The sequence below is a fragment of the Pseudorca crassidens genome, chromosome 13 (assembly GCF_039906515.1).
Source record: "Pseudorca crassidens isolate mPseCra1 chromosome 13, mPseCra1.hap1, whole genome shotgun sequence".
Classification (NCBI taxonomy): domain Eukaryota; kingdom Metazoa; phylum Chordata; class Mammalia; order Artiodactyla; family Delphinidae; genus Pseudorca; species Pseudorca crassidens.
Genome location: NC_090308.1, coordinates 26,870,998 through 26,891,272, shown reverse-complemented (window position 1 = coordinate 26,891,272; position 20,275 = coordinate 26,870,998). Strand labels below are relative to the sequence as shown.

At 33.8% G+C, this 20,275-nt stretch overlaps 1 protein-coding gene across 5 annotated transcripts in view; it reads right to left on the bottom strand.

The window, feature by feature from the left end:
• Positions 1 to 1,926: 1,926 nt before the first annotated feature.
• Positions 1,927 to 20,275, bottom strand: part of BCLAF1 (BCL2 associated transcription factor 1) — a 29,626-nt gene continuing 11,277 nt past the window's right edge. For 2 of the 5 annotated variants that reach the window (XM_067701977.1, XM_067701978.1), the window contains exons 5-13: positions 19,449 to 20,114; positions 19,136 to 19,305; positions 16,667 to 16,772; positions 15,484 to 15,568; positions 12,839 to 13,014; positions 11,545 to 11,725; positions 10,315 to 10,461; positions 4,743 to 4,955; positions 1,927 to 4,588 (exon numbers count right to left, since the gene is read on the bottom strand). In XM_067701977.1, the coding sequence (XP_067558078.1) occupies positions 4,583 to 4,588; positions 4,743 to 4,955; positions 10,315 to 10,461; positions 11,545 to 11,725; positions 12,839 to 13,014; positions 15,484 to 15,568; positions 16,667 to 16,772; positions 19,136 to 19,305; positions 19,449 to 20,114 (1,750 nt within the window). In that variant the 3' untranslated portion in view covers positions 1,927 to 4,582. Of the gene's footprint in view, positions 4,589 to 4,742; positions 4,956 to 10,314; positions 10,462 to 11,544; positions 11,726 to 12,542; positions 12,706 to 12,838; positions 13,015 to 15,483; positions 15,569 to 16,666; positions 16,773 to 19,135; positions 19,306 to 19,448; positions 20,115 to 20,275 lie in introns of those variants that run through there. The other 3 variants (XM_067701980.1, XM_067701981.1, XR_010933668.1) reach the window with 2 other exon arrangements.

The following is a 20,275-nucleotide window of genomic DNA, read 5'->3' as shown; positions in this document are numbered from 1 at the left end:
TTGGACTACAGTTGATTTACAATGTTGTGTTAGTTGCAGGTGTACAGCCAAGCAACTCAGTTATACATACACAACTATCTATTCCTTTTCAACTTCTTCTCCCATTTAGGTTATTACAGAATATTGAGCAGAGTTCCCTGTACAAATACAGTAGGACTTTGTTGGTTATCTATTTTAAATATATATCATCTACTTTCATTAAAAGGAGGACTCACTACTGAATCAGGAAGTTGGGCAACCCTAAGAGATTACTAAGAAAAATCTGATCCCAATTCTTAGGAGAATACCATTAAAACCACTTACCCAACCCTTTTCTACTTGCAAGAATCAAGATTAACATCTGCACTTTAAGAGCACTGTAAATCGGCTCACTGTTGTGAAATGCCTAACACATCCTTGGGAAAAAATCTTTATGTACAGATCATTATAATTAAGACACATTGTTTGGAATTTTTCTCCTAGTAGTGGTGGTAAGTGGCATCCTAATGCCTGTTCTTTTTTAACCAGTGGGATCCATTTTTAAAAGCTAAAGTACTAGGAGGTAATACAACAATATAAAGAAAGCTAGCACACTTAATGTACAACTTTGGCTTCACTTGCGTACCTGACACACTAATCACTACTGAATGCTTCTAAAACATGAGTCCAGCTCATAAATTTACACCTCTACTAAAGCTCTCAAGTCAGACAATGGAATAACTAATTTCAATATATTCCTGAATTCGAAGAAACTAATAACTTTTTCACTTAAAACTTCATTAACATAGACTCCAAATTTTTAACATCTACCTCAATAAACCGAACAGTTAGACCCTTGACATTCAGATTTAACAATAATGGCTTCAACTATTTGAGAACCCTAAATGTATGTAACAGATAATATTCTAACATTTTGTTAAAGGATGTATCACAATCTACTACTCACAGACTGAGTCTAGTCAAATACAATCCCATGAAGGTGAAGTTTATTTCTCCATGTCCCTTCCCTATTCAGCAACTTCATAAACTTAGGTCTCTGTACTTCTCTTTCTGAAAGTGAAAGAAATACTGTTCCATATGGAACAAAGTATTTCCCAAAGGGATTCCAGTTGAAAGCCAAAGCCACTGGCGGTCCAGTGGTTAGGGCACTGCGCTTCCACTGCAGGGGGCAAGGACTGGATCCCTGGTCAGGGAACTAAGATGCCACATGCCGTGCCCAAAAAGAAAAAAGGAAGAAAAAAAAAAAAAAATCCAAAGAGAAAAAGAAAAAAGCAACTAACTCTCTTTAAAAATAAATGTCCCTAATAAATAAAATAGCACATTTTTATGTAGGTAACTGGTACATAGTGTTAAAATTACCCAGTATAGTTCAGCATACATGTACAGAGTTCTTACTTCTTTAACAAAGTTTTGAGGAATAACTTGTCATTTGTATTAGTTAAAATGTATGTCTTAGCACACAAATTTCTGTGAAAATGCGAGGGGCATGGTAAGAATCACACCAGATCTAAATCAAAGTGAACAAAGACTAAGTTAAAAAACCAAAAAAACAAAAAAAAACCACTTTTTAGTTATTGACTGACTACTATTTCTAGAAAGAAAGAGAAGTAATGCTGATTTCTCCATCATAATATTATGGCTGACAAGTTCCTGTATGAACACAGGAACAGGAAGGCTAGACTAGAAGTCTGAAATTCCTGTATTAACAATGGCTTATAATTACCCACTGTAAAATTTCCCATTTTCCCAGGAGAAAAAATAAAAAATAAATGGGGATTTGAGCAGTTTTATAAAGTATTTATCAACCCTCAAAAAGCCACATCATCCCTGTTAATAATTTTACTAACAGATAAGCTGGTATTCTAAAATGAGACATAAGCCATTGCCATCAGTTGTACAGAACACACACAGAAACAGTCTCAAAATCAGGTAAACAAACAACAGCTATTACCACTTATGACATTTTATTGGCATATGACAATTTACAAGGGTCCCTGTTGCATTATACATCACACTGAGTAAGAATCAGTTAGCCATCTACATTCATTCTTACTGGATATATTTTTACTCAAATTATAACTGAATTCCCAACACTTGATTTTAACTGTGACAAAAGGGGAAAAACAGTAATTCCTTAAAGTAGGCTACAACTGGAAAAACAAATTTTGCTTTTTTAATTAAAATTCCTACGATGTTGAAAGGTGTACACACCTAAGGACTGAGTCATGGCCTTCTTAAAACAGCTTTCTTAATCCCTTCTGGAAATATCCTTTGGTTCATTTTTATTTTCCTTCTCTAAGCAAAAGGAAGTGTGTTAATGCAGGTTATCAAGGAGTTACTATTTTCTAGCACTTGTAAACAAATATCCTTACCAAGAGGAACCATTCAGCTTTTATAACATGTCATGAAGTAGGGTGTTAAATTGCGGTTTAAAAAAATTCACACAGGCTTTTTATATGCTTGGCTCTAAAAAAAAAATAACATCCACAATGGCATTCTATTGCAGTGTTTTCACAATCACCCTTCCTACTATATTCTAATAGGATACTCCTTCCTCAATTTTATTTAATAAAAGTAACCAAATCATTAACATATTTGGGTTAAAGCAACGCATTTGCACTTAAAATATAACCTGCTGGTAGGACTTGGGTAGCTTTATTCCTACTCCCTAAAGTAATTTCTCAGTAGGTTCCCCTTTCCTGTTGTCTTACATGGAAAAGCAAAACTGCACATTTATAGACATGCATAGAGATTCAGTATCTAACCAAATAATAACTGTTAAAATAAAAGCTAAATTTATTTGTATAAAATAAAATGGTCGTGAAAATTCTCCTGTGTCAGAGATCAAATCCATGTTGCTTTAGCATGTAATTAATTATTATTCTGACTAGGAGAATATTAGTTATGCCCTGATTAATGCAACACATAGTTCCTTTGACAGTATTTCCTCTGCTCAAACCATTTCAGAAAGACAAAATAAAAATAATGATGCAATACTTAAGGATCTTAGGGCCATGAACATCACATATACTGAGTTTTGTTTTCATGTTTTTCCCTCATACAGCTCTTAGCTAATGCCTCTGACTGCAGTTAAGGTGCTAGAAGAGCACCTGTAAACAAACCATCAGTGAGGATGAAAGAGCCATACACTTAAGATGTTTAAAAGTTTACACTAACAGAATAAGCATTATCTCCTTTTAATGCAAACATAAAAACTAATTCAGTTGCTGAATTAACAAGTGAAATTTGACTACTTTTATATATGCTCTAAGAGCAGACAGACTTAAACACTGAAATTTACTATTTTGGATTTTCATTCCTTCTAAGAGATATCATCATAAACATAAAGGCAATTCACATTTGAAAGATTATCTTCCTGAACAATAGAACCCTTGGGAAGAAAAAGAAAACCCATTTTACAAACTGCAACTGAAATATGGAAAAAAATAAAAAACAAGTTAGATCAATGCTGTGACAAACTTCCTGTCAGATCTTTTTATTGGTGACATATGAAAAACAAGTTACTTAAAATACCACTAATGAGCAGTATATTCTGTTCGCCTATTTTTCCTTATGGTTATACTACAAACTAATGATTTGGCTGTCCAAAAGCTCAAATAAATATGTAAGGTATGACATCAGGTACACGTCTTTTTAATGTATCAAGTTACTCTGCAGAATAATCCTCTTCCATACCAATGCCAGGATTACAGGTTTTGTTCTGTTTTTTTTTTTTTTTAAAGTCTAAGACGTTCAGTAGGAAGGGAGTTTTTATTTGTACTATTGCAAACCAGTTTCCTCTCTCAAACAATAGCTGATATCTAAGACCATGACTCAAACTTTCAGGGAAGAATAGAAAGAGAATATTGAATTTTGAACTCAAATAGTAAAGGCTCCTAAGAATGGTTTGTATATAGGCCACTGCTTGCTTTCAGTTAAAAAAAGAAAAAAGAAAAATATTCTCATACTTTTCAATCTAACTTTTAACAGCTTGTACTTTTTTCACGATTGGCAAAGTTTCTTTTTCCTTCTTAAACATTTGCTGAGGTGTTAAACTAGCTTAGTTTACCAAAATAACAACTTTTTCCATGGTACACTTCAAAAATTAGTCACCCTACAATGTAGTGTGTTTGAATTAAGGAGAATGTTAAACAGATGTATACAGTTAAAATAGTTAGTGTGGTTTCTATAAACAACTGCTATTCAGGGATTTGTATGTAGAGCTAACGTTTACTTCAGAATAAACATTAACAAACAGGGAGGGAAGAGAATCATAACTTTCACAGAGCTGTACTTGACCATATCTTATAGACAAAGCAGAATTACAATGCATGTAACAAAAACAGTAAAAGTATTTTTTTTAAAAGTTGATAGTTACAAATATGGTACGTAACAATTTTCTACTTTATTTCAGTACAATTTCCAACATACAGTCTACTATTTTTCAGGATATTTGAAGACTTAAAACAAAATTTCTCTAGACTACTACTTGCAAACAGTAAAATTTAAGTAAAATGCTTACATTCTTATTTGAAAACAAAAATCATGTAAAAAAATGGTGGGTGCAAGTTCTGTTCTCTGTTGCAATCTCACTTCAGATTTACTATTCCTAAAAAAAAAAAAAAAGAGAGAGAAAGATTAGCAAAGATATGAAGAGTGAAAATGATCCAAAATAATCATCGTTCCTAAAAATTAATTAACTGGCCCACCAAACCCATAACATAAGAAAATATAAGAATCACTAACAAGTTGGAAATTTCTACCTTTTCTTCTTTGCGTCTGTCCTTCTTTTCTTCATTATTTTCCATGGTCTCTTCTTCATCTTCAACAATCCCGTCCCCTTGATATTTGTCATGAGTCCATTTTGGACTGCTACCTGATTTTTTGAAGTTAAAGCGCCCTCTGCCACGTTGAAAAGTACCACGACCTCTTCCTCTTTTGGCCCAATAATCCACACCATCATCTCTGTCATCATGCTACAGAAAGGTTAAAAACAATCATCAATGAAATGTCTTTCTTGTAAGGAAGATGATTATATCCCCAATCATAAGTCATGGTATAAATTGTCTGAAGATTGGGTAAATGAGATTGGTACTGTTCCAAAACACAAAACAAAACCAATAAAACTGAATTTTTCAACAAAAACATACTCCATCATGAAAGCAAACAGTTATATCATTGCTTCGTAACCCAAGCATTTGAGAGCTGTCCAATTTTTTTGGAGAATCTCAACTGCTAAATTACTGCCAATTTTCAAAATTTTTATTTTTGCTTTCCGTTTTTATTTCCGTCTAAGTCCACTTATTATTAATAAGTATATTATACTGTGTATAAATGATAAAATAACCGATATTTTTCCCCAAAAAATTACCTCAGTCATAAATATGCAACAAAGCATAAAAATATCATTACATTATCAGTAACATTTACTAAATAAAACAGGTGATAAGAATTATAGTTTACATATAGCAACAGATTTTAAAAATCCTACTGAGATTTAAATCTAAATCAATGTGTATTACACATCAGTCTTCTTGGCAAGGAAATTTCACAAGCCAAATCATGATGGCGTGGTCCCTAGAGTAATATCTCAACTTCTTTCTTCTTCACTAACCTAAAATACTGCAGTTATTACAGCCCAACCTTAATTTTTCATTAGCTGCATCCAAAAACAGATGTTCCCCAAGTTACAAATTGTTCCTTTAATCAAAACATCCGCAAAACTGAAAAGTACTTGACTTTGTCGACAAGCAGAAGAGTATTACATCCCAAAGTACAAAACAAAAAGCCAAAGTTCTCCTGTAATGTAATTTAACTGCTGCCCACCTCAAACTTACTTTTAAGTTCGTACCTACAAAAATGGGAGTGACACCCCTTTATGAGACAACAGGCATAATGCAAACAATGTTGCATACTGTACACAAGTACAATCTACATACATTAAGTACAACTTATGGAGTACTGATATTGATCAACTGTCCAAAGGTCACTAAAACTTTTCAAACACATAATATGAACACATTTTCAAAACATGCAATGTGCCTTTGTGCATATTCATGTAATACAGATCACCCTCCTGAATCACTTGAAAAGTTCACACATGTAATTAACAGACTATATGAAAGAGGCCTTACCCACTTCTAATAATCTAGCTTTATCAAACCAATAAAAGATGACTAGGCAGAGGTGTGCATGACTCAAACAATGAACTTAGGAACTATCAAAAGTGTAAATTTCAGTATGTCAGAAAGTTCAATTGTAAACCCAAAATAAACTATGTTAAAATAGTCTGCCACTCAAAATAATATGCACACACAATTACATAATTTCAGGCTCCCTTTTGGTATTAACACAACTAACTCTATATAGCCTTTATGCTTTCTTGTTTGTGGTGTTTACACAGTATTCCATGGAGTTGTAGGAAGAAGCAAACAGCCACTGAAGCCAGAGGCATGGGTTTAAATCTTAACAGAAACTGTGTGACTTTACTTCCTCATTTAAAAAAACCAGAGATAGCCTTGAAGAAACATAAACGATCTGTTAAAAAGTGCCCAGCCCAGTGCCTGACAAGCAAGCAATCAACGGTGGTGATAAAGTTTATATGGTGCTTATTACTCATCTAATTCTCACAACAACCCTGTAAAATACTGTTACTAACCCCATTTTAGATATAAAGAAACTGAGGCACAGAGAAATTGAGTAACTTGCCCAAAGCCACAGAGTCAATCTTTTCCACTGCCCCTTATGCCCATCATCCACAGAATACGTTTTCTAGGTAACTTGGTGACAGTAAATAGTTACCGTATGAGGTAGCTAAGAGCTGAAACAGAAAAAGCAGTGGCAAAGCCAGACACTACAGTTAAACTAGCAATTACTTTTAAACATACAATCATCTGAAATTAAAGAAAACAAAAGCTCCAAGATCACACTGTGTTTTTCAGAGGGTATCCCGGCAGATACCTAAGTGACATTTTGATGCTAAGCACACTAACTTTTTAATTTTTCTTTTCACCGCGCCAAGAGGCATGCGAGATCTTAGTTCCCTGACCAGGGATTGAACCCATGCTCCCTGCAGTAAAACCACGGAGTCCTAACCACTGGACCGCCAGGGAAGTCCCTAAGCATACTAACTCTTAATCCTCAAATTCCTACATCCAAGATTTTAGTCCTGTTACAGACTAATTAAAATTAATTACTTCATAGATGACATAGAGGATGTCAGATAGTTATAATACACAGCCAACAATATGTTAACAAAGGAGGCCATGTTAGAACCAAGACCTTCTGAATCCTCTGAACTCTTCTGTATAGAATGATCAAGTTTCAAAGAGTGAATTTATTAAAGCGCCAACCCAAACGTCCTTCCCCACAGGGATTTTCTCTTCCTCAGATGACTTCAACTCAACATGGAGAACTTGCCCATTTTAGTACTTTTCCACTTGCTCCAACTCTTCACGTACTCTCACCTCTCCAGAGAATTTCAGGTTCTAAAGACTATTATCTCTCCTGGAATACTTATTATTGAAAACATTACCTTATCTTTGCATAAATCAAACTTCTGAGAAGGTAAATTTCAGATTAAGAATGCAACAAATGTTACTATTACTCAGTACTGGAGGAAAAATGATACGAGCTGTAAGAACCTTTTGGAGCCCAAGGCATGGGTTCAAATCCTGACCCCACTCCTACTGGCCATGTACCTTTGGTCAAGCTGCTCAATCTCTGTACCTCTGCGTTTTCCATCTATACAAGTGGAATAATGGTCCTACCTCAAAAGGACTTCATGAGCATGAAAATAAATTCATATATGTGAAACACTTAGAATGGTGCCTACCATAATATATGCTCAATAAATGCTATCCATTATTTTTACTAAGTATTAAATGCTTCATTACTCTGGACAAAATTTCCATGTGTGTCAAAACCTAGGGGAATCTATAATTTTCAACTTCATTTAGTCTCAAATTTTTTTTAATATTTCTATTCTCAACACTAGCTGTCTGAAAAGTCAGACCTATTCAGACTACGCAAAATATTTTAACTTTAAATTCCCAGGTAAAAACCAGAGTTGTCATTCCAATAGCTCATTAATTAACAAAATAATTAATTTTGGAAACTGATTTATAAGTAAAAATGTGATGCGTTAAGTTTACTTCTAGTAAGCATTAGTCTGTGACAAATGCACGTGTATGCCTATATTTATATAGAAATGGAGGTTTTAAAACATAACCCAGAATAGCAACATATAAAATGTTAAATAACACTCTTCTTAATTACTGTAACGCCTAGCTGTATGACAATAAAAAATAATTATGTCCCAATTTAAGATAAAAACTATGATACTGCAGACTGAAAGAACACCATACAAAAATGAAGGTCTGGCCTAAATTAAATATTCGTAAAATGTTTAAGGGTGCTAAACAATTACTATCTACTTGTTCACCTCTCATTTCCCTCTTAACTTTTTGTCCTTTCACATTTGCTCTATTTGTCTGGCATTTTTACAATCACTCACTCCTCACCCCTCCTTTGCAAGGTTGGCCTTTTAATCTCTTCAGACTGGATGATCTTACTGTGGCTTTGTGACTGAATGATGGCTCCTAGACTTTTTTCTCTCTCGATCTGCATTAGCAACTGCCTACTGCACACTTCCACTTAATTTCTGCCTGGCACTTCAATAACAGAACTTAATCTTCACCTCAAATTAGCTGCTTTCCCCTTTATTCCCTATCTTTGAGAGATTCCATCTTCTCACTACCAACACCCGACTAGTGGCTCCCTGAATAAGCCTTCATAAATGTTCCTTAAACTTTTTCCAAACCTATAGCCCCTTAGTTCAAACAATTATTTCCCAGATATGTTTGTCACAACCATGATTTTCCAAACTCTGCTTAACATCCAAATTTATTAAAGTATTATGGCCTTCTAAAATTTGGCTCCCGCTTTTTCTTAATTTTCCCAAACTTACACCAATCATCTAGCCATCTGAGTATTGGAGTTCTCTATTTAAGGATGTTTCACTCCTGCTTTCTTACAGTACACCTGCTCATGTTTTAAGCTCAAGATTCAATCCAATATCGTCTACGAAGTCTCTTCTAATCAGTATCTCCTTTGCAATAATCCACCATATGTATTTAGAATGTTCTCCATTACTAGGTCTCGTAAGCCAAGAATTGAAATCATATTTATCTTTCCATCTACAGCATAAACAGCAGTCTATTCATAAATTCTTAAATCGAAAAGGAGATAGGTCTTTTAAACTTTTCTGTAACTGAATAAAATGCCTTTCACTTTCCAGACTGTCAACTCAAGCATAAATTTCTCCTCACATGAGCATATGCTGTGCAAACATTATGCTTAACTTTTTCAGACTCTTGGTCCTTAAAGTATCCCAAAAAGAGGCAAATGGAAATTAGTTTTTGAAACAGCTACAATGCCCATTCTTCAAACAAAATATAGATCTACTTCAGAATACAGCTCTATAACTCTAATTTAGCTGATGGCATGGACATTCAGGTTTATTCAAATATATTCATAAAAAGCCAAATGAAAGATACATTTCTATAAAATCCAGTACTATTTTCCTCCCTGCTTCGACAAAACAATTAGTCTTCAGAAATAGTCTCTAAAACATGACTTCCCTGAGAAGCTATGACAAAAATGAGTATTCTGGTAATAGTTTTTGGTGTTTCCTCAAGTTTCTATAATACAGGAAAAAACCCTCTTCTCCCATGCCAAAGTGCAGAAAATTTCCATCATTACCTAGAGAATCTTTCAGGACCCACCTCCTCTGGCTTCATCCCTTATAAAACTACTTCAGAGAGAAGAGCATCACAAGGAAGCACTAAATTAATGTGTATCTAGCAACTTTTCCATAATGTAATTTTTCATCTTCCTTTTACTCCAATAAAAGTTAACAGCCTCCTGAGAACCTTAATTACATGTACTGTGAAAGAATTCTTCTCCTTGTCTTTCAATTAAACAAATAGCTGCGATGATGAAAAGTAAATCTTAATTAGAAGCTTCTACAACTTTTACCGTCTTATAGACAGATACGAAACAAGTTACTGTTCTTCTCTGAATGTGGCTATCAAATCAGGTATATTTTTACTTTACCCTGATCAGCCCATAGGTGATATCAATAAAGTATAAACAGGACTAAAGGGACCCACATTTTCAAAACTGCAAAATCATCTGGGTAATGATTTATTTTAAAAGTTTCCTATATGATGGTGAAATCTTCTCATAGTAGTGGATACCTGTACTCAAATGTATTCACCCAGTATGCTTTGAAAATTAATGCAAACCAAATAAACAGAGATTTCTAACACCCACCAAGAAGTACTTCTTGCTCTTTGGGGTATATTCTGGATCCCATTCCTCTTCCTTCGGTCTCTTTTGAAAAGTAGTATTTGAGTTGTTTGGACCAGTATTTGTCCCAGCAAAAACTCCTCTGGCTCTTCCTCTGCCTCTAATTCGAAACTGATTAACATTAACAAAGTTGTTTAGTAGTGAAATCAAGAGGTATTAAGTTACATGCAAACTCTAATTTTACTGCAGTAACAAAAAACATTCCCTAATTTCTTTCCTAAATCTCAACTTCATGGCCACTGAGGCCAGTAAGGAGGCAAAAAATTCTGCCTACTGAAAGCTGAGTAGGTTAAGAAGAAATGCAGTCAACCTAATTAGTTAACAGTGCAGTCAGAATGCTGCACTTTCAAGGCCTGAACTAAAATTTTTAAATAATCAAGTTGGTTTGTTTCCCTTCTACTAGCCAAAAGAGTTGTCTAATTCCTAACACTAACATCCCAAGTGTTCAACTACACCTATCACCATACAGGCAAAGCTCTTCTCTTTCCCAAATCATCTAATTAGTGAACCCCACTAATAACAAACTGGATACTTGCTCAAGGTAGGAATCTGAATCTAGAAATTAAAGAGTCAAGAAGATGCACTACTATGAAGTCATTAAATTAACAATTGTAACAAATTTATGGAAACATGGGAATAATGCATATGCTATGTAGAATAAAAAGAAAAGATATAATTTCTATGACTGATACACGGATAAACAAGAACTTGAAGATAATAGGCAAAAATGAAAATAGCTGTCAATACAGAGATGAACATATGGATTTTTTTGTTTGTTTCAAGACTTTTTTCAAGGACTAAGTGATTAAAGAAATGGATCTCAATCACTAACTTTGCTTGACTCTTGGGTCTCTAAGCACTATGTACAGTTACTGATTCCAATGTTAAGAAAAGTTATCTAGTTTATATAGATGCTTCTAAATCTCAAAATGGCATTTTATTCTTTTAAAATCAGGCAAAAACATTTATTTTTTACTTTATATACAAAGAAAGCATCATCCCAGCTCCAAGCCCTTCCTCACTCCCCCTAAATGGCATTTCTTAATGACGATATATCAAATACCATTTTATTTTTCAAGGCTATACGAGTAATGACTCACACAACAATGTCTAAAACATATATTTTACTTTCCTTATGTATAGTACTCTTAAGTAAAGTTCTACCAAATGATCAAAGATAATTTTATTACTTACAAAGGTTCCTCGTGGTCGGCTAACTCCTCCAAAGCCTGAGTATTCTTTCAGTTCATGGTGAGTTTTAAATTCTTCTTCTCTTTCCTTCTTACTCTCCTTTTCTTCTCGAGAACTGGGAGAAGAAGGTGATGCTGAAGAGGATGAAGATCGAGAATGATCTTGCTCTCTACTTTTATGTTTACTGCAAAATAAAGCAAACAAAAAATGTGTGCTATTTTTTAAAAAGATAAAAAGACCCCCTGTTGAATCTTATAATAAGAGGGATATTTTTCAAGTCAAAAAAACTATCCCCTATTAAAATTATTATGCAACTAAAATGATTGGGTGTTAAACTCTGACATAGTCTGTTTCCATTCTCCTTCAATATTTGTTTTACATGACTACTGAAAAACATGGTATGACATGCCAGTTAGAAACTAGCAGTCTGGCAACTTCAAGAATAAGGTTCAGTTCTTCAATATTTTAAACTTATTTTTATTTTAAGGAAAGGAAGAGAAGAGTAGGAAAAAGTAAGAATGGTCTTAAGGCCATGTTTCAAAATGAATGCAGTTTGTACACCCTGGGTGAGAACAGTTGATATCGTTTAGGCCATAACTCCGTTATTGAAATAAAAAGCATATGACATTACAAATACCAGTCATAAATTAAAAAACACAAGTAAAATCCACCATTTACCTAATGAATAGCAAGGAAAACAATTATCTATAATACTTCTTAGTATTCCTGTTATTTATTTGACTCTATGATGAACAATTTTACATGATTCTAATCCAACACCCGAAAAGGTCATACCTGCGATAACTCTTACCACTTCTAACAGTATCCATGGAAACATTACTTTGAAAGACTAATACACATTGCTATTTCAAAAAAACTAGTCCTTCCTCCCCCCCATCTCTCCCATGTTAAACCACTAGACATCAGTTTAAAATTCTTGTACTCTGGGTGTTATGAGTTGAAAAAGTGCGGAATCAAGCATAACGAACCAAAGTTCTTACACAAACTGTTTCTAGAAATGCACTGCATTGAAGTCCAACCTCCTGATGTAGCCTGGATAATAGGACACATTAATTTGTCATTTTTTTTTTCAGTGTTAGCTTGCTATTCCAAAGTTTTTGTCCTCATCCACCATAAGCCGTGTAAAAGACAAATATATTTTTGCTGTAAAACAAATAATTTTAATTGTTTAAATTTAAACATTCGATTACACAGTCAAAATTGAAAGCAATTAAGCTGACAATTATTAAAGGCTAATTAGAAGCTAAAACCTAACTCAGACAGTTTTAACAGTTACCTGTCATCTTTGTAAGATTTGTATTCCTTGTAATCTTTTGGAGTTTTTTCCTGCTTTCTTGATCCACTGGATTCCCTGGAGCCCTTGGAATCCCCCCGTTCTTTACTTCTTTCTTTTCTCCGACGATCAATGTCATGCCGAAGATCAGCAGAATCACACCTTAATTTTTTATCTCCCTATAAAAGACAGATATAAAATACAGATTTCAGGGAAACTATAGGGACAAAAATACGTATATATGTGCGTGTATGTACATGTGTGTGTGTGTGTGTATATATACACACACACAAAACCAAATTTTATGCCAATTTCTAAGCTGGCATTTTAGTATCAGAAAAGAATGAGTAACATACTACTTCCATACTTAGTTTTTGTTTAAAAATGTACTTGATGTTTTCACTAAACATTTGTGTACGCAAGTATAATGGGACTGGGGAAATTATTAAAAGGTAAATCATCTTGAAAATGTCATAGGTTTTTGTTCAAAGCAATCCATAATAAACTTTCATACAGTACTATGATACAATTATTTTTGTACTCAGCACATCCTCATTTATCCTTCAAAACGGTTTTTTATATAGTTTTACAATGATAGAGGTTATACTCAGTTGTGGGTGTAGCCATCTGCCTATAAAGCTAAGGGATCCTAAAGTAATGGTTCTCATTATTTAAGCCTCGTCATCAAGCTCTTCCCATATAAGTTGACCAACCCAATAAAAACCGCTTCAAAAGTTAAGTATTCTGTAATTTCCATAACATGCAAGCGTAATATGATTAAGGAAACCAACTGAGGTTGAACAAGGGTAGAAACAAAGCCAGAAAGATATTATTCCCAATCCTGTACTCAGTATCTGGGCCATATACTGCCCTTTCTCAATTCAGGTATTGCAACGGACATTAGTTTAACTGGGTCACAATTCACCTCCTTCTTGTTCCATTGCTTTTTCAAATACTATATAATTTAGGAAGATGGAAAGAGGCATCTAGGAATGAAGAAAAATTATACATCAGTAAGATGCTAAGCAATGTGGACATCCTTGCTACTATTCAACAATAAGAAGTACTCTGGGAAGTCTAGCTATAATGTTCATAAACATTCATATCTCCAAATGATACCAACTACTCACCCATTTGCTCCCACTGTAACAAGAAAAATCTAATCAAGAGCAAAAATCTTCCTATTCACCTAGTAATACATTATTACCAAGTCCACAAGTAACAATAAAAGTGAAAGTATTTTGTAAAGGCCAAACTATATATATACACACATATATATATGCATACATATATATATACATATATATAAACAACATAGTACTAAATATATGTTAATTGTTCACTCAGATAGGAAGATAAAGGATAAAAAGCAATGTCATATCCTCTTGTCCTTCCATTAGTTATCACTATTTTCTCTCCTCTCAATCAAAATCGGTCTGAGTAACGGAGAGAAGGAAGATACTCACTCTGTCAGAGTACAAGAATAGACTAAATTGTGGGCAAAACAAAATTAACCAACATTGAACCCAAGGTATTGAAAGTAAAAGCCAAAATTAGCATTCACTTCTCAGAATCTGGTTTTCCAAGATTAATGTGCCCCATGCAAAGAAACCACTTTCTTCCTAAGCTCTAAATTTCTTATCTAATGAATTAATAGCATGCCTAATTAAAATGGTTATATACTACAACCATTAATAACAGCTTCTAGTAATAAAAATGCCAATGTTTTCATAACAGCCCAATTATTCAACTCTGCAAGATAGATGTATTCTCACTCTTCCTATTAGAAAACCAATGTCCAAGAAGCTAATTACTTTCCTAATATCACAGAGACAGTACTTGGTGATGGCCAGAATTGGAACCAAGCAATACGCTTCCAGGTTCCCTAGCCTTTTCACTACAACAGACAGTTGCTCCCTTTTAACCTTGCTCCATATTTCAACTAGACTTTTATGGACTGTCATATAATCTACTTTGAAAATGTCAATTTCAAATTATCAATTAATCAGAGTCCCTTAACGACTGAATTCCATATTCAAGAGTCCTCCGACCCCAACGCCAGTAATTCCAGTCATTCAGACTCCTTTCTCAAGTTTAAAAGCATTCTTCCCCACAATCCACAAAAACTATAACACAGTTTTTGTTCCAAATGTTCATTTGTAAACCAGTTCTTAGAATGCTTATTTCTTAGTCCAGATCAAAAATGCCCAGTAGCATGGAGATTACTTCTTGTTCTCTCTGTGAAGAACCTAGAGATATTAATTTAGGCACACATAAATCAAGGAATATTCTGGCTCATCCATTTCACCTCTAACAGAAACCCTAATATAATTTATATCTTTGCTTTTATAATTTTCCTTTGTCTACTCATTGATTCTTTGCCCTTTTCTTAGAACTAGTTTCTTCCTTTCAGTAGCATTTAAAAAAATCATTCTTGGTTTAACTTAGATATATAGTACAAGTGTCAGCTTAATTTCTTCTAGGAAAGTACACTATATATGCTACCATAAATATATACATAATGTATTTACAAGTTACAGATGATATCCTTAAACATTTTGCCTAAACAAACTATGCTTATTAGTACAACATCATTAACTAAGCTGAAGTTAACATGAGAAAAAAAAAAAGGTCCATTCAAAACATACCTTTTGATTTTCTTCTTTAAAAACTCTCTCTTCCCCTGCTAAACGCGTGTGCTTCCTCAGGGCACTTGGAGAGATGTCAATTCTCCTTAATGTAAAATAAAATCTATTTGTAGTCACATTAACTTTATGGTTCCACAAATTCCTAAAATTGTCCATTTTTGTAAAGGAAATACTAGACAGTTGTTTCTCTCCCAGTTGTCTAATTTAGCACAGCAAGATTATTAATCTAATTCCTAATAGATAATTAAGAAATAAAAACTATATTAAAAATGAATTAAAATGCTTCAACCAATTTTTTATATATAAATGAAGCCTGACCTTTCAAGATATCAAGCTTACTTTAACCATCAAAAAAAGGAAAACATGTTTTGATTAAATTGGACATTATCATTTTAAGTGTTAATCATCATACAATTATAATCATTGTGTATCAATGAATACACAAATAGGATTATTTGTTAAGTATCTCCAATATTTTTACAGATTCAGTAGATCTTTAGTTTTATTCTGTGCCTCTCCTTGCCTTTTTAAGCTAGTGTCAGTTTCATCTTCTCAGTGCCTCTTCAGCAGTGACCACCAAAACCATACCTACTTTGTATTAAGCACCGAACTAGATATTTTATAATCAATACTAATTGTCACCACCATCCTGCAAAACAGGCACTGTTATTCTTGTTTGTAGATGGGAAAAACTAATGTTAAGCGATTAAGTAACTTTTTTATCTCAACGCAATTAAGTGAGAGAGCAAGGACTGGAATACAACCGTCTGACTTCAACATTCACGATCTTTTCATGAAAAACAATTCTACCTTTCACCAAGCATTTTAATTTTACAAACTTACTGGAAGTAAATCTAATTCAAGGGTTACTTACTCTAGGCATCCAACCCCCTCCCAACATACAGATGTTGTAACTATTTAATTTCATACTGGCAAGTGATAAGAATTAGTGTTTTAAGTTCTAACAACCAGTTTAAACCAAATAAAACTGAAAATTAAAAAGAAACAGTAAATTACAAACTTTTCAAGATTGGAAATATATTTATTCAAGCTACAAATCAAAGTTCGTTTGTGTCATAACATCCACGTAGTTCCATATATCTTGTCTAAAGTTCCAACATAAACTTGTTTGAACAGCGTCTTCCTATCAAAACAACATTTTTACATGCCCAGTATACATTACCTGTGTATCTCAGGGCTCTTTTGCCGGGCACTATGTTCTTCAGTGGCTTTCTGATACGAGGTGAACCTCTCGTTTAGAGTCACTGCAGCTGATTTGAAGTATTGCTCTGTTGATTTAGGAGAAACACTGCCCAGTTAGTTATCTTTACTTTAAGAGCGATTTTCATTTGTGACAGAAGGGCATGTAGCAGGTGAAAAGAAAAATAAAAATACTCAAGAAACCTAGCAGAAGAGAACCAAGTGTTACAAAGAACTCCTACCCTGTCCCTTGTAACTTCTTGTACCTCAACAGGTAACTGATGCAAAGTTCCTCACAGGTCCCTGTCAATATTGCATATAGACCAAGAACAATAAATATATTAAATTGAGTCTCTAATTCCATTTCAATAATGCACTACACTTCCTCAAACAGAACAAAAAGGAACAATATGTGAATGTCCTTAAGCCTTGCCAATATGAACCAATGAAGTTAACTTCAAGTAATCATTTGCAGGAAACAAAAAATGCTACGGTAACTACACAGCTAGTTTTAGTAAGCTAATCAAAGTATTTCAGCAAGAACTATGTTGACAACAAAAACTGGATTTAAGAAAAAACTGAATACTGCCATTTCAATTGGAAAAATATTTTTTAAATCAATTAACACTAATTACTCCAAAACTCTGGCATCTTGGCAAACCTGACAGCACATTTGATATTATTGTCTTGTCTTTCTTTTAACAACTTTAAAATTAGTAATAGCAATACTGATTAGTTTTTAAACCATTTCAAAATATGCTGTAGATGTAATATAGAAAGACGTATAAAGTCATGAAATGTTACATTATGAAGCAAGCTATCTGCTTAACAGGTCAACATACATCTGTGTCAACTTACCGCCCAATATCCAGCACATGTCTCATAACCAATCATTAAAACTTGAAACGGCCACTACAAGGGTAGTGCCTCAATCATAATTCCATGAAACCCAGGAATTTGAGCTAGCAACTCAGTTTTTATGCCATTTTTGCCAGGAAGACAGAAGATTCAACTTTGCCTGTATCTTTCAACAGCTATTTTACTTTGAAACATGGATTTGCCATTTCAAAACATATTCCAGGACCTAGTTACAATGAAAAAGAAAACATCACTGGGCATTTTCAGCTCTATGTTAAGTAAGAGCTGTTCAGATCGGTTGCACAATACGAATAATGAAACATAACTACAATTCTTTTTCTTTTTTAAAAAAAAAAGGAAAACGAAAAAGGAAAAATTTTATGAAAACCTGATCTCAAAATTCACCAATAAATTGTAAAATGTGGAGACAGGTCAAAAAAAGGTGAAAAAAGAAAAAATGTTAACGTTTCATATTCTATGCACCACAGTAATATGGTCATAAACTGGTTCACAAACCTAGTTATAGCCAAATAACAAAACTCTTTTGTTACTATGTTTAAATAATTACAGTCAAAATGAAATTCATTAACTAGTCACTGTTTTGAAATATCAAATGCATAAAGAATTTGCTAAAGGCAAGTTTCAGCTATTATCAGTTGTTCTCACATCCAAAGACAAACTTTTCAGAAAACGGCTTTTCAGAGCAACAGCCATGGAGATTCCTGGGTAAGAAACTATTTCAAAGTAAACTGCCTTTCAAACACAAAACCAAAATAATAAAAACAAGTTCTATTTGCCCAAAAAGTCACATGCTAAAACCTTTGAAAATTATTAGTAACTTTGAAACTAAAACTACGTACTAGTGAAAATAGAACATCACTACTCAGTTGAAACGAACACCCTTATCAACCCCAGGACCTAAAGAAATGTCATAATTATTATCCTAATCAGTCACTATTCACAGAATCACTACTTACCCAACATACTTATAAATTTCTTGAAATTCTTCCCCTTTAAAACTCCTAATAATGTTTTTTCTTGTTTATTTATCATATAAAAAAGCCAAATATTATAACAAGTTAACTAATACAAAATTAACACAGGAAATTAATACTGTTTTTCCCCACTGGTTTCAAGTTTCTTTAAAAGTTAAAAAGAAATTCTTAATAATAACAATACTGCCCCACTTTGTTATAAATCCAATGCCAAGAGTACATTAATACAAGTCCCATGCATGCAATCAAAGATAATCTGTAAGCACCCTGCACTTCAAATACAGTATTACGGTACATTTCAAAAAGACTTTTAGCATTGTATAAATCTACGTCATGTTTTATCATAATACAGATTTTTAGGGTATGTTTTAATTCTATTTAGCATTTTAATCACTTTATTAAATATTAAAAATCACTTTACTAAATAGGTCTTAATGTTAACCAGACTGTTAGCTCTTTCGTGTAGTGCTATTTTTCCAAAAATTTAATAGTCTATATATACTTGCTAGTCCTGGGGTGCATTAATCATTACACATAGCTGTTCATTTTTTTACTTACAAGATAACTTTAATTCACGGTAAGAAACATACTAAACATACCTTTAACATGATGAACCAAGGACACAATGTGTTGAATAAATGACTCTGAAGTGCTTTTGCTGGCCTGTGGCAACTTAATGTGGTCAAAGATGGATCGGAATTCTTGCTCCTTCTTGACAGAATGGACAAGTGTACTAGCAAGTAGCCTGTCTTTAGTCAAGGAAGCAGGTCTGGAGCATATCGGTAACAGACACATACAAACAAAATATACCATTGGTTTGAATATGAAAATGGTAAGTACATTCAGAAAATAATTAACTGGATTATTAACTAACCACCCACAGATTATTTATTAGGTATCAGTGTGGATTACCTGTTAGAATCATCAAGAGGAACAGGTGCCATTTTGAGTTTGACTTCAGGACGATGAGAATCACTGGCTATCATTTTGATCCTAAGTGGACTCTCCTCTCTGAAGGTAGACTTTTCCCGTGCATCCAGATTCTTGTGTAGAGGGGGACTGTAATCAAAGAGGTCTTTGAGCTTTTCAGACTTTACCTGCTCAGGTGACTGAGTTTCTTTCTTTACTGTTATTCTTTCAGAATTTTTGTCGTCTTCCTTGTGCTTATCTTTTGTAGTGCTAGGCCTTTCCACTACATATCCAGTCTCTTTAAGTTTATAATTTTTTTCTTCTCTAAATCCATCACTTTCTCTATTGCCTTTCAATGAAACTTTGGACTTGTACTTGGGTCCTTCCTCCTCAGTATTCCGGTGAGATGTAGTAGCAAAATTTTTACCCTGATCTGCAAGAACTGACTTCCTGAACTGTCTATAATCCTCTGTCTCCTCTGTGTCATCCCCTTCTGAATCATTAAACTTTTGTTTTCCAGACTCTTTATCACTGAAGTAATCTAGAGCTTCCTGATCTTCCCATTCTCCCTCTGCCCTCCCTTTCTCTGATCCTTTCTCCTTTGGAGCCTCTTTATCCCTGGTATTACCCCTATCAAGCAGGAATACTCTAGACTCTTCATCTGTGAACCTGTGAATAAGCAAAGAAGAGGATGGTAACTCTGGATTGCATTCATTGCAGATCACTTGCATACTTAATTGTGCTTCCCAATATCACAGGACCAGTAATAAGAGGAAAAAACCCTACTGAAAAGTGCTTTTTCAGATTCCACTTTTAAAAAGCATTAAAAG